The sequence below is a fragment of the Diorhabda sublineata genome, chromosome 1 (genome assembly GCF_026230105.1).
Source record: "Diorhabda sublineata isolate icDioSubl1.1 chromosome 1, icDioSubl1.1, whole genome shotgun sequence".
Classification (NCBI taxonomy): Eukaryota; Metazoa; Arthropoda; class Insecta; order Coleoptera; family Chrysomelidae; genus Diorhabda; species Diorhabda sublineata.
The window spans coordinates 25,356,848-25,370,426 of NC_079474.1; the positions used below are offsets into that span (position 1 = coordinate 25,356,848).

At 32.7% G+C, this 13,579-nt stretch overlaps 1 protein-coding gene across 1 annotated transcript in view; it reads left to right on the forward strand.

Moving 5' to 3' along the window:
* Positions 1 to 13,579, forward strand: part of LOC130448965 (CUGBP Elav-like family member 4) — a 1,535,225-nt gene that overhangs the window by 201,885 nt on the left and 1,319,761 nt on the right. Inside the window, exon 3 of the mRNA XM_056786625.1 lies at positions 9,679 to 9,761. Within this exon, the coding sequence (XP_056642603.1) occupies positions 9,679 to 9,761 (83 nt within the window). The remainder of the gene's footprint in view (positions 1 to 9,678; positions 9,762 to 13,579) is intronic.

Consider the following 13,579-nt stretch of genomic DNA (forward strand, 5'->3'; position numbering starts at 1 on the left):
AAATAGCAAATGCATTACTGTACTTGCTGCTGGTAAATGTTTTTCTTTGATAAGAGAACTCCCTTCCTAGTTTTACCCACTATTAAAATGATTTAGTATGATGATTTGTAATGGATTGTATAGACAATCATTTTGATAGTCATTATTAAATTACACGAATTGTTATAGTGTATGGAGTAACTTCTATGTCGAAATTCTAGAAGTTACTTTGCATCTCAAAATATGTTTTGTTTCAACATTAAAACATACAGATATGGCAACTATGCAACATCTTTTGGAACGGTGAGAAATTTAGATGTTTCTATTCTTTAAAATAACCCTGTATAATGAATCATAAGAATTTTTCCTAATTTTCAATAGATGAATTTCTGATATTGATTTTCATATTCAGAATATTTAGTTTAGTTTTATGTATTTTTAAAAATTTCAGTTATCACAGACATGAATTGGGGGAATTTTGATGATTTTGATTTCGAAAACCTTATATCGAATATATAATCAAATGATCTGTAAGTAATTGAATTATATTCACGTGAGCATCACAATTATCAAAATGGTCTACAAGCAATCAGATAATAGAGAATGTGGAGAGCAGGTGCAATAAAATTTTGTAATAACCATAAATAATATCCCAATTTCGCTAAACGGACATTTCTAAAGCACGACGCGCATTATTCCGAAGGTACGTAGGGTTAAGATATCTTCATTATGAGGATCTGAATTCAGTAGGTCGCTATAGCTGATAATGATATCCTTCCGGACTTTGTACACTGATAATATGGGCAAGATAAGCCGCCCTTATTGCCGCCCTTACCCCATTCGATTATAACTTTACTCGAATTGCAATAACCTACTAATGGCCTCGTCCTTTTCGAATTCTCGTCACAGAGACGTGCTATAAAAATGTGACACAGTGTCTGGTTTTTTACACGAATGGGAAGGATTTGTCTTGATTGATGATACTATTTATTATACTCAGACTTTTGAAATTAACATCGATTCGTCATCATTCCGATTGAATTGTGGAATATTCAAATATCAAAGGTTCAAAAATTCATTGATTAACCAATGATAAAAGAGGTAATTCCAGAATAATTCTATGTATTGTCGAGAAAGGTGAAACATTCCGGATCAATATTGAATTGAAATTGCTTGGTTTATGAAGTGAGGAGGAGGGCTAATAGTTTAAATGAAAATAGATGGCACTACTACTATAAAAACAGAAATGGAAGTAGGGCATTACAATTATTGCTAACAGGGATTGTCACAAGGGAGAATCGTATCCCTACTTACATGGAGCTTAGCAGTAGACGACATAGTCATCTACGCAGGGATGCTTTGAAAATACACTCTGATAGTAAACTTCTCTGGAACAAACACGAAAACCTCTAAAACCATGATGGTATGCAGAGACTTCGCAGGGAGGAATTGGGGTTGTAGCCCAAAGATCCTACTGTGGATGTAGACGGTAATATTGGGACTAATCATCACATATGAGGCGTGACTTGGGCTACTAGAACTAGTCTGAATATCACGAGAAAAATTCTCTTGAAGGTACAAAGACTGATTTGCATATTTGTAACCGGAGTCATGAAATCATGCCCAGCAGCTGCACTAGAAGTGATTCTAAATCTCTCACCTTTGCACATAGCAGTGGAAAGCGTTCAAAAAAAAACATCATTTAGAATGTTCAGAGACGCAATCACAAAAAAAAAGATAATAAATAATGACCGAACCCGGAATATGCCTCAGGATGAAGCATTGAAAAAACTTACCTCAGTACTAAGCTGTAGAAAACACACAAAGCATTTTTCAAGTAGAAATTTGGGCAAATGGACAATGTTCAGTTTGATCTGAGAAAGAACAATCGCAAACAGGAGATGTTTATCTTTTCCAATAGCCATGCAGCCATTAGAGCTTCAAGCATCAATATTATAAAATCCAAACTCATTTGGGATTGCTTAGAAAAATCAAACGAGCTAGGCTAGAATAATGAAGTTAACCAATAGATTTTGGGACACATCAGAGAAGAGGGAAACTGAATAGCCGATAAGCTCGCTAAAGCAGGGGCAGACAAGCCCTTCATGGGATCTGAACGTTTCTGTGGTATCAGCTAAAGCATTGAAAATAGAAGTAGCATTGTATTATTCTGATCTTCTACAATTTACGTGTTTATATATTATAGAGCATTTTTCAACATATTTCGTCTTTAATTGATAAAAAGAAGAACAATTGGAAAAATTCCGTATGTGATATTGTTGATTGAAATTTTTGTTCTCCGTTTCTTTCATTGATTTAATTGATAGCTATAGTCAGAAGTTATTTTAGTATGAGTTTGGAAGATATAATCAATTCTAATATTTGGATTTCAACCTTTATTCTTGTATGAAAATTTAAAGAAACAAATGTTCTAAATTTCTAAACTATTATTTTGTCAAATTTTGATATCTCAGTTTTCCTGTCGTTCAATAATAGAAGAAACCTTAAAGATTATGTTATTTCGACAAAAATAATATTTCTGCCTCATTTTCCTAAAATATTAAATGGTAATATTGACTATTCTTGGATTACATTGTGTCAAATATTACTCAGTGCTCTCATATTTTGAGAGATAGAAAATCGGTTGCTGAATGAACACTCGAGCCCCGATTTCAATAGTATTATTATTTCATATATTATAATAGTCTTGTCGATTCTTTCACACCAATCTCCCAACTGGATAATCATCGTAGCAGCTACAAAATAGAAGTTTATTTAATCAGTCCATCTAAGCACAACTATTCTAATAAAGGCAATAGTTCAACAAAAATTTCGAAAACCACCCCTGTTATTGAAATGCGAACTATGTGTTATGATAGCAGTGATAACAGCTGAATTTATAGAAGATGCTACGTAAATTTACATTTGCCGCATGTAAAAAAATAATAAATTCCGAAAGAACCCATAGAGATCAGGATCGACATGAAGTAATACATATGAATAGATCTTTCAAGAAAATCCAATCACATACATCTGAAAGATATATCAAATATATCAAGATATGCTACCTTTTTACGTCAGAATTGTCTTAGGAATTGAGGATATCAAACAAGTATCGATGATAGATAGCAGCAAAATATTTTCTTTACGTTGGCGAATCTCCTATCCAAAGGTCAGTTAGTTTGTATGAATTATTAGTTGAGTGTAACGGGCAATATCCCATAAACTGGAAATATTATCGACAATATAACAATATGTTTGAAATTGATAGTTTTCAATCTCTGAAAAACTCACAAAAAAATTGTTGTTTAAACCTGAATACATATTTGGTATTAATCACATCTGGTAGCTTACTTAGAATCAATCTAGTTTTTTTATTTATGAATATTTTATATCAAACTCTTTCTAAATTATTGGATTTTCATTATCACGCTGAGCACGGCCGCCTTCTCGATCTTTTGAACCTGATAAAAAGTGACTAACCCAACTGATAATCTCCAATTTATTTTTGGATGCATAACTTCCTCTACATTTTGAGGAACTTCATTAGAGAGCAGATCATCACTGTCATTTTTATTGTGAATAAATGCATTGTCATATTTAGAATTAAGGATTAGTAGTATCAGAATAATTAGTTTTATTATCATTAAAATCATTGGAACAAAGCGATGAATGACATGGTTCTGAATCAGAAGAATCATTGTCGTCACTCACACAAATGTTATTAATAGGATCCTTTCTTGCACTTGTTTCACTTACTGAATTATTATGTTCGTTAACAGTATTCTTTATTTTGTTTAAAACTCACCACTTCTTTACTATTCGAACTAGTCATTGTTTATAAATAATTAAATTATAAATTTACATATTAAGGATGAAGTTGGGGAGCTAACCTTCTTTGTTAACTTCAGTCACAATTGAATACTTTCGTGTATTTAGTAGCAATAAGATTGAGACTTGTGTCAAAAAGTCTTATGTTCTGTGAGTAACAATCCATTCGATAAAATCTTGCTTTCAATTCATTTCATTAGAAATCGTTCATCAAGATATTGTTACGCAGCTGGACTAATATTTTTTCAAATAATTTTTTATCAAACCTAATATCGAAATCACTAATGTCCTTTAAAAACTCGATATATGTTCTATTAGTTATAAGTTATGATCTAAAAAATACTTCATTCAATACAATATCCATAACTTATTATACTAACTATTGATTTTAGTGAATATGTTTCTTAGAATGCTCTAGGCTCATAGGCTCCATATAGAATAAGAAATTCTTGTAAGGATGAAAGTTCTCATTCCTACGAAAGCTAGCGCGTGAAAAACCAAAATATTCAGCCAATCTTACTATACTTGTGGTATTTAAAATAAAAAGAGCTGGAATTGCTATTTAATTCCTTTTTCTCCCACAGTATTTTCATAGATCTTCTCATGAAACCTACTGAATCTGTTTGACGTACTAGCTCAAATAGACATGAGTGATGAAGTTATTGTTCTCTTGAATTTGATTGCATGATCTCTTCTACCACTAACACCGATTCTCTTAAATATGTGAATAATATCATTGTTGATATTATTATTCTTCTTAGTAATTTCGAATGAAGTTGGGGGTTGAGGACTCGATGCCAACGTTTCGATCTTCTTTTGATCTTTATCAAGGCTTTTCAAATCATTAGACTTCAGTCAAAAGATAAAATACCACAAGAAGAGATAATTCTCCTGTTAAGATACATCTATCAGTGAAACTGAAAAAAAAAACTATTAGACAGTTTTGTTATATGAATAAAGTTATTTCAACATGTCCATAAAATCTAATGAATACTATCAAACAAAGATATTTCTAGAAAAAATTATTGGATACAGCTTTATAAACCTGGAAAGCTTTTTAATAGAAGATATATGGGTGGAGCTCGATACATAATCAAATTAATTATCCATTCATATATATGGGAATCAAATATTTTCTTGATAACATAATGACTGATCCTATACAACATAATTAACAATCATCAGTTCATTCACTTTAATACATTAAATTGTTCATATTCCAGTTTAATCACTACAAAATATGATGCGCTTAATATAAAATCTGCTGATTGTGGGTTTTCCTGGGATTAACAAATACCTAATTAAATAGCTACAGTCGAATTTCGAGTTTGCAATTCAACAAAAGATTAGTTTTGCATACAAATACCCAACTAATATATCGTTATTTCGTGAATAACAAAATTCCAGTTCATAATGTCATATCATAGAGCTTCACATTATTTTTGTAAATCCATTATTTTTGTAAATCGAAGACATCAATTGTAGTGATTCGATTCACGTTTAGAGAAGAAGGAAATATACAGATGAATACTATTAACGTTATTTCCTTAGCATTGCCAAATACCCACCTTCATACTATTGAATGTGATTACCGTTAAATTTGTAAATAACGTGAGATAATCAATTAAGGTACCCGCAATATTAACAATAATGTAAATTGTTTGAAAAAGCCGAAACAAGAATGTATTCAGAGAAATAGATTTTATGTATTAGTACCATGGAAGGAGAATTCTCATCATCTAAAATTGTCACTGTGAAATATTTACATACAATTACAGAACTGAACGTAATTAGTTTTTAGTCAAGTTACTCCAAACTATTAGTCCAAAATAATATGTTGATAGCACAAGATGTAATCATTTATTTTATTGAAGTGTGGAATTGACCATTCTTTAATTTCTTATTTCTCAGACCTTTCGATATTTAATGCTTCTAAATGTTCTTGATTTTATATCTTTTCTATTTCGAAATTGGTTTTCTTTTAAATAATGTTTGAAAGATTGATAAAAAATTGACGTTTCGACTTAATTTCAGTCAGTTGGTATATAACTATTATACCGCTTACCAAAATACTGATGTCATAAACTCTCCAGCGGTTATAGTCACTCAGTTACAGGTAGTATGTGACCACCGAGGATAAATACGGGATATTGTTGTTTGATTTTTTGGATATATTCATGACAATAGAATGTTCCGACCCTCTTCGCTCTCTGAAACCTTTTTATAAAAGTACGGAGCTTAAGGCACTTGTTAACCTCATATAAAGACTTTAATTAGAATGTATCAAAATCATGAATGACATAAACGTTATGCTGTAGAACATTTCTTTGACATATTGGAAAAAAAAATTCTACATCTGTATCATCTTAATCTTCCAAAGGATAGAGGTGTCGCCAATTTTATCAGAACACGAGCAAGCTCTTCAAGAAAACAATTATTATATGCGGGCTGAAGATGGTCATAACGGTATTAATTTCTTGTAATTAAATCTATCTTCTTGATTTTGGAGGATAGTAAACTGTGCGTCCAACACAGTCTTGAAGGTGTCAACTATCTCAATCAGTTTCACATTACGGTTATCATGAACTTATTTTGTTGTATTCGTCGGTGACCGCTTTGGGGTGTCCACTGGTGGCATAATTTTCGGGCTCATTTTGCTTCATTTTTTATTTGGTTCTGCTACCTATGACTAACTATACTGCGCTAAGGGAACTCGTTTATATATCTAAAAGAAGTTCTCAAAAATTCTGGAAAATAAAGAAACAAAACAAATGAATAAATAGACCTTCCTAGAAATTAGTTCATTGGAAACAATGTAAACAAATTTCCAACTATAATAAAAAACAAACATCAAACGAATGCACGGTATATCAACTCTGCCGCGTATTCTTCCAATTCTAGAATTCCACTACCGGATAGGATCGGCGGATCGGCTCCAGGACCTATATCGCGGACTTGTTACTCATAGTAGACACCATGTACTGTGATAATTCGGATTATTGAGATATCTACATATAACAAAATGTAAAGATCTCACGAAAAAATACAAAGAATTGGCTGCCACTTCAAAAGTACTCATCGTTGTCATTTTTAATATCAGATTCTCGCTTGCTACAGATACATTCTCATTCTGATTCAGACTTATTCTCAGGATATTTGATGTCATGGGTATAGTTATCATCAGATATTGGGCAGCGCTCTGTGTGTCATCATCCAAATTTTGGTGAATATTCAACTAAAAGAATTAACAAATAAAATAAAGACAGGAGCACCGCTTTGAACACAGATTGAGAAAGACGAGCGCATGACATATACTTCTTTAAAATTTCAAGAATAAAGTCTTACTGTTCAATAACATCCAATTTAATATTTCTTTCATTTCTATTCATTGATTTTCCCTTATATTACCAACAGGTAAATACTTCAACTAAGATTTTGTACAACGTCACGGAAAAAATTTGAGATACAACAAATAACGTAGAAATTATTTCAAAACTTTGGTCATTAGACCTAGATTGATAAGGGTTAAAAAACTAATAGATTCTGGATATTATTGCTGGGCTGTTTCCAATTCAATAGTTTATTGCGTATTGACGGATAAGAATTATTCCTTCTGTGTCGGTTGCGTTGATAAAGTGAAATTTGAATAGAAATTTTATGAGATGATGAAAGTTGACACCATTACCTATCTAACTGGTCCACCGATCACTAAAGGGAATATTTAAAAAGCTATACGTAATTTAATACTTCAGAAATACTCAAACTCCTTGAAGAGAGAGGCATTACAGCACTGCATAAGGTGTTTACCATCATATATGAGACAGGTCACTACCCCAGGCAATGGTTAATCTCTACTTTTATCCCCTTGCCCAAGCAGACAAATGCAAGAAGATGCAAAGGCAATAGACTTATCAGCCTGATGAGCCATACCCTAAAAATATTAAGATCATACTCGGGTTTAGGCAAGGGCTGGGCACAAGAGAGACAATAGTCGCAACACAAGGGCTTTTCCAGAACTGCTATGAAAGAGAAAGAACCGTTTGCTTCTGTTTCATAGATTATGAAAAGTCATTCGATCGCGTACAGCTCCACAAACTAATGCAGCTCCTCAATAGGCTCTATTTAGATCAGAAAGACATCCGATGCATTGAAAACCTATACTGGAATGAAACTGCGCAAATAAAACTAGACAACAATATGTCCGACAACATACAGATCAAAAAGGGGGTGTGACAAGGATGAGTGCTGTCTCCACTCTTATTCAATTGAAATTCCGAAGCAATTTTCCAAGAGGCACTAGAGAATATAGAAATGGGACGTGGATTAAAAATATGCGTTATTCGGACGATATCAATATCAAAAAAACAAAATTTATGATTATTTCATGAAACAGAAATATGTTTGAAAATGCCACCATAACATTTAACGCAATGCCCTTAGAGAGGGTGGATAAATTCAAATATCTGGGAATCTGACTCCTCAAAGACAGGACATCAGACAAAAAAATAAAATGTCGAATTGAACACGCCCGACAGGCATTCTTGGGGTTTAGAAGAAAACTTGCTTGTCTTGATTTTGATCTTAACCTACCACTGAGATTCGTGAAGTGGTACGTTTGTTCGGTTCCTTTTCTACAGCATGGAAGGCTGGACAATCCCGACAGGCATTCTTGGGGTTTAGAAGAGAGCTTACTTGTCTTGATTTTGATCTTAACCTACCACTGAGATTCGTGAAGTGGTACGTTTGTTCGGTACCTTCTCTAAAGCATGGAAGGCTGGACATTGAAGACAACTGTGATTAACAAGTTGAAGGCTTTCGAGATGTGGCTACACCACAGAATCCTTAAGATGCCTTGGACGACTGGATTGAAAAACGAATTAACTCTGAGACGCATTGGCAAACAACGTGAATTATTTGAATGAATTAAGAAGAGAAAAATGGAGTACCCAGGGCACATTATGCGAAGCAACTGATCGAAGGTAAAATTGAAGGACAAAAGGAAATATTTTGACTGCAAAACATCAAGCAGTGGACAGGACTACACGATATACAGTCCTTAATACACACCGCAAGAAATAGAGAAGCGATTGAAAATGTTATCGCGAGCATCCATTTTTGGATATGCATTGAAAGAAGAAGAAGATGAAAATTGGTGGATTGAAGATATTTTAGGAACTTTATAGCTACAGTTCATAATCACAAGTTTTGAATAATGCTATTTTCAGACACTTTTTCAATTCAAAACAGCTTAATGAGGGTTGTTATAACGAATAGAAATCAGAATAAAAAAACTAGCAGACAGAAAAATTTCTTCTCTGTTCAAGTCAAAAATCTCTTATATAAAATATTAGAATTAATTTTATCTTAAATTGCTTCCATGTAACCTTCCGGAAATTTAAAAAAAATTGTCATGAGAACTTTAAATTATCACATTTTGAAAAGACAACTAAGTTTAACATGAAATTAATGAAACTATTGGATTTAAAATATAGAAGACTTCATTTATAAGGAAGAACAGATTTATTCAGTAACTTTTTCTATCTAACCTATATTTAGTTTGAAAAATTTATGAAAATTTAACATTTTTTGTCATTTTTTAATTATATACAACATTTTGCTTGTACAACATTTTTCCTTAATAACGAAAACTTCAATTTCAAAGCAGAAACTATTTTTTTTTGTTCTGCTTTTATGGTAATTAAATTGTTCATTCCATTGAGACTATATAATGAAAAAATGCTCATAAGAGACTCATTACAGAAATCGCAACGTAATGAGTCTAATTTTTCAAGAACACTAAGCAAAACGAAAAACTGTGTCTTCTGTTTTTTTCCCGATTAGTCCCTGAAGGACTTGTTGTGATTTCAGGTTGCGCATTTCTAACCTACTTCAACCCTGAGAGCGCCCTCAACGCCCAGAACGCTCTGCATGAGAAGCATACTTTGCCAGGGGTAAGTTTCTACATATTTTGTATAATGATTTAATTGTGAATATCGTCAACATTCTGCGGTCATTATGGTGTATTCTCGCAAATGTGAATAATTACTAATACATTACTGCTATGATATTATCGATATTGACTTCAAATATTTGTATAATCAACATGTTTATAAATTGAGTACATTTTAATTCGATGGAAGAGCAAACAGTTGATGAAGTAATGAATCCAATCACTCTATCACTTTTTTCTCATTTCTGTTTTTTTTAGAATATAAATTAGTATTAAGAAAAAAAAATACATCGTCAAAATGAATTTATTAAAGAGGTGTTTAAATTGATTCCCACCTTGATCAAAGCATTTACGGCAACGTTTATTAACGAGGTATGTCAAGCTATCCGCGAAGAGTTTCTATTATTCTTAAGTTGCAGTTCGGAGTTCGCGAAGGGTATGTGACTTGCAAAAGCGCGGTCCTTGAGAAGTATCCACAGAAAGAAATCACAGGATGTCAGGTCACATAACCATGCAGGCCACTCAATGAATCCTAGTCTGACTATCCATTCTCCAAAATGAATATTAAGATTCCCCTGCACGCATAACGCGTTGTGTGGCGATGCTGAATGATATGACGGATGTTCGCGAGTATTGGATCTTTTTCCATTTGTCCACGTAAATTTTCGAGCATTTCCAGATAACTTCGACCCGTCATGTGAACCTCAAAAAAATACGAAGTTGGGAGATCTATTGCTTTGATACCTGCCCACACACACACACACACACACACTACCGTACCGTACCGTTCAGCTTAAAGGCTGCTTCATCAGACCACCAAATGGAACAGTATCTAGTGTTAGGTCGAAATCATCGTCGTGAAGTGTTTTCGTGACACAGACAAAACTGTCTGAAGCACGAACATGCTTCGTTTTCACCTTTTTCAAGAGCGATGCCTGACTTATGCCGACCTCTATATTCAGATGAAATTTTTGCCAATGTGGCTATTCGATATAGATATTTCAAATAATTTGAAGAGAAATTTTCAATATATTATTATTATATATGGATTATTTTGGAAAAAAAAGTTTGAACAGATAAAAGGCGGAGCATATGAAAAGTACAATTAATGAAAAAATTGTCGCTCCTTCTTTGTTGTACGGGCAGTTAACGAAAGTTCCCAGATGGTTGAAGACTATTGAAATGAGAAAATGATGAATGAAATTAAAAATTAGTCTTGTGTGGAAGATCAAGCTTAGATTAGATCTAAGCAAAAAATGTATCCGATCATTAATGTATTTAGACAATTTAATAAGAGAGACTATAAAAGGAAACTGATGCCGCCATCAACATCTCATGAATTTGAGAAATGAATCAAATTGATCCTGAAATTTTATTATATCTGAGTATTCAACAGTGTGTCGTTATTGGTGCGTTGAGATCTTTCTCATGAGTAAAAATTTGAATAATGTGCACTGCTTCAGTGCTTCAGCGCTATAATTCTATCGCCCAAAACTTCGTTAGAGGAAACTTAGCTTGGTTTCAGTATTCTGTCTTTACGAACAATTATATAGTTGAAACACCAAAGACAAATTCTGAAATTGCTGTGATGTTTATTACATGGATCCTGCCAGACTGTATACATAAATGTCTACATAAACGTGCGATTTTGGTTACGTGAAACAATCGAATGCTCTTCCTCCTACATGTCTATACCATGCTATTAAAGTAGCAGAAATTTCTGTGATGGTATAGGTGTCAAACATATCATACAGCTGAGATTTGGTACGTATTTCTGGCTTATAATGTTCAAGCAGTAAACTGTTCTCTTTGGGCAATGATGTTGTATTCGTTCCGATAAATACCTTCAAAGTTTTGATGAGTATTTCTTTGTTATAGCGACGTAGACGACACAATTTTCTTGTGCACTTCACGATTAAGGTTGAAAATATATTTCTGTCCTATTCATAAATATATAATCCTCTAATTTTTCCCATAGCTACCAATCTACTTATTTGTTCTTGCTATTTATCTTATAAAAATCATAGATAGAAAGAGGAACCTACACAAATTCCTCAAATAAGTTAATAGTCGAATCATGATTGCAGCTTGTTTCGAACTTCTTAAGAATGATGAGTTGTTTACTTTAGCAAATCCATAATCTACTTTAAACAATCCAAAACTTCAAGATATGGTACTAGAGGAAGTACCAATTCTTTGATTTAAATTGGTACATAAGAATGATCCACCTAACATAAGGAACAGTGCTTGCAATTGGTCAATAAATGATAATAGAAGTAGGTAATTGGACAATTTTTTATATTTACTCTGGGAAATGACGGTAGAATATGATGATTGTTGACATTAGTTCATAATATGAAGAATTATCCAAATGACTAGATAAACTATACCCTCAGGAGGCATTTAAACAAATCATAATGTTTGAATTGAATACAAAACAATCAAGTAAATGTAATCATGTACAAATATAAATTGAAAATTGGTTCACTAACTAGAATAAATGAATGGCATAAGTACACTGTAATTTCTATTTCTATAACCGGTAAGAAAAAAGATTTAATGATGTTGAATACACTCTGGGAATTTCGCAGCTCTCACGCAAGCTGTAAATTTTTCAGTAAGCGAAGAAAGCTTTTCCCATTGTATTCCGTACGAAAGGACAAAATCCGGCCCTACCGATCCACTTCGTAGTGGAGGGAACGTGGAGGATTGAAGGTAGAAGTTTTTAGGTGACCTCGTTACGCTCTTGAGGGGATGTAATTTAGATGGCCAACCGGATGCTGTTAGTGCCGTTTTATTATACGGCATTATTAAAAAGCTATTCGAGTATAAGCGACAATTTTAGGAACATAAAACAACCAAAAATGTATTTTCCACATGTAAGAATGTGGAATATTTCGGTTTTTAGTGCTTTTTATGGAATTTATATTGAACCAAGCTATAATAACCATATTTTTGCATTAATTTTGAAAAGTTTTCACGTTCCCTATGTAGATATGTCTATGTCAAATCACTGCTTATGTTTTTTGATAAGTTTGAAGCAATGATTACTTCTTTTTTGCAAGCTTACTGCGTTGAGATGTTGTTTGAATAAATGTTTGATGATCGTAATATTATATATTGGTCAGTTAAATTAAAATCATTGACAATTAATGAAAGTACGTCATTCAAACAATGATACGAGGTCCAGGTATTTGGAAAATGGGTTAAATTATGTTTGAGTAAACATATGAAAAAATACCACGCTTTTGCAACATATACAAGGTCTGTCAGTCTAAGATATTAATCACATATAAGTAATAAGTATTTCAATATTTGAGTCAACCAGCTTTGAATGATATGAAAAAATCAGTTTAGTGTCGTACGCTTATACCAATGAACATGTAACTATTTGAAAATGAATTTTGATGAAACAATTCACCTAAAGAACATTAACTTATTATTGTAAGTTTATTTACATTGTCAAGCAGTTCTGTGATATATTTTAGAAATATCGAGACGCGACCTATAATAGAAAGATTGGAAAAATATAAAGTATTAGATCCGATGTAGATAACAGCAGCTTTGGACAAACCGGATTGAGACAGAGATAAGCTTCATCGTCATTAGAAAATTTCACAAGTTTGTGGACAAAGCGAGACAATTTTATATTAGATAAAATAAATCAATAATTTGGCTTCATAATAATCATATAACATAAATATCCTACTTCATACTAAATTGCATAATGTCAGTTTTACTGAGTTTATGGTGAATTGTAGAATTCTGCCACAGAATAATAAGGTCTTTCAAGCAGAAATCCCTTTTAAGAATTCATAA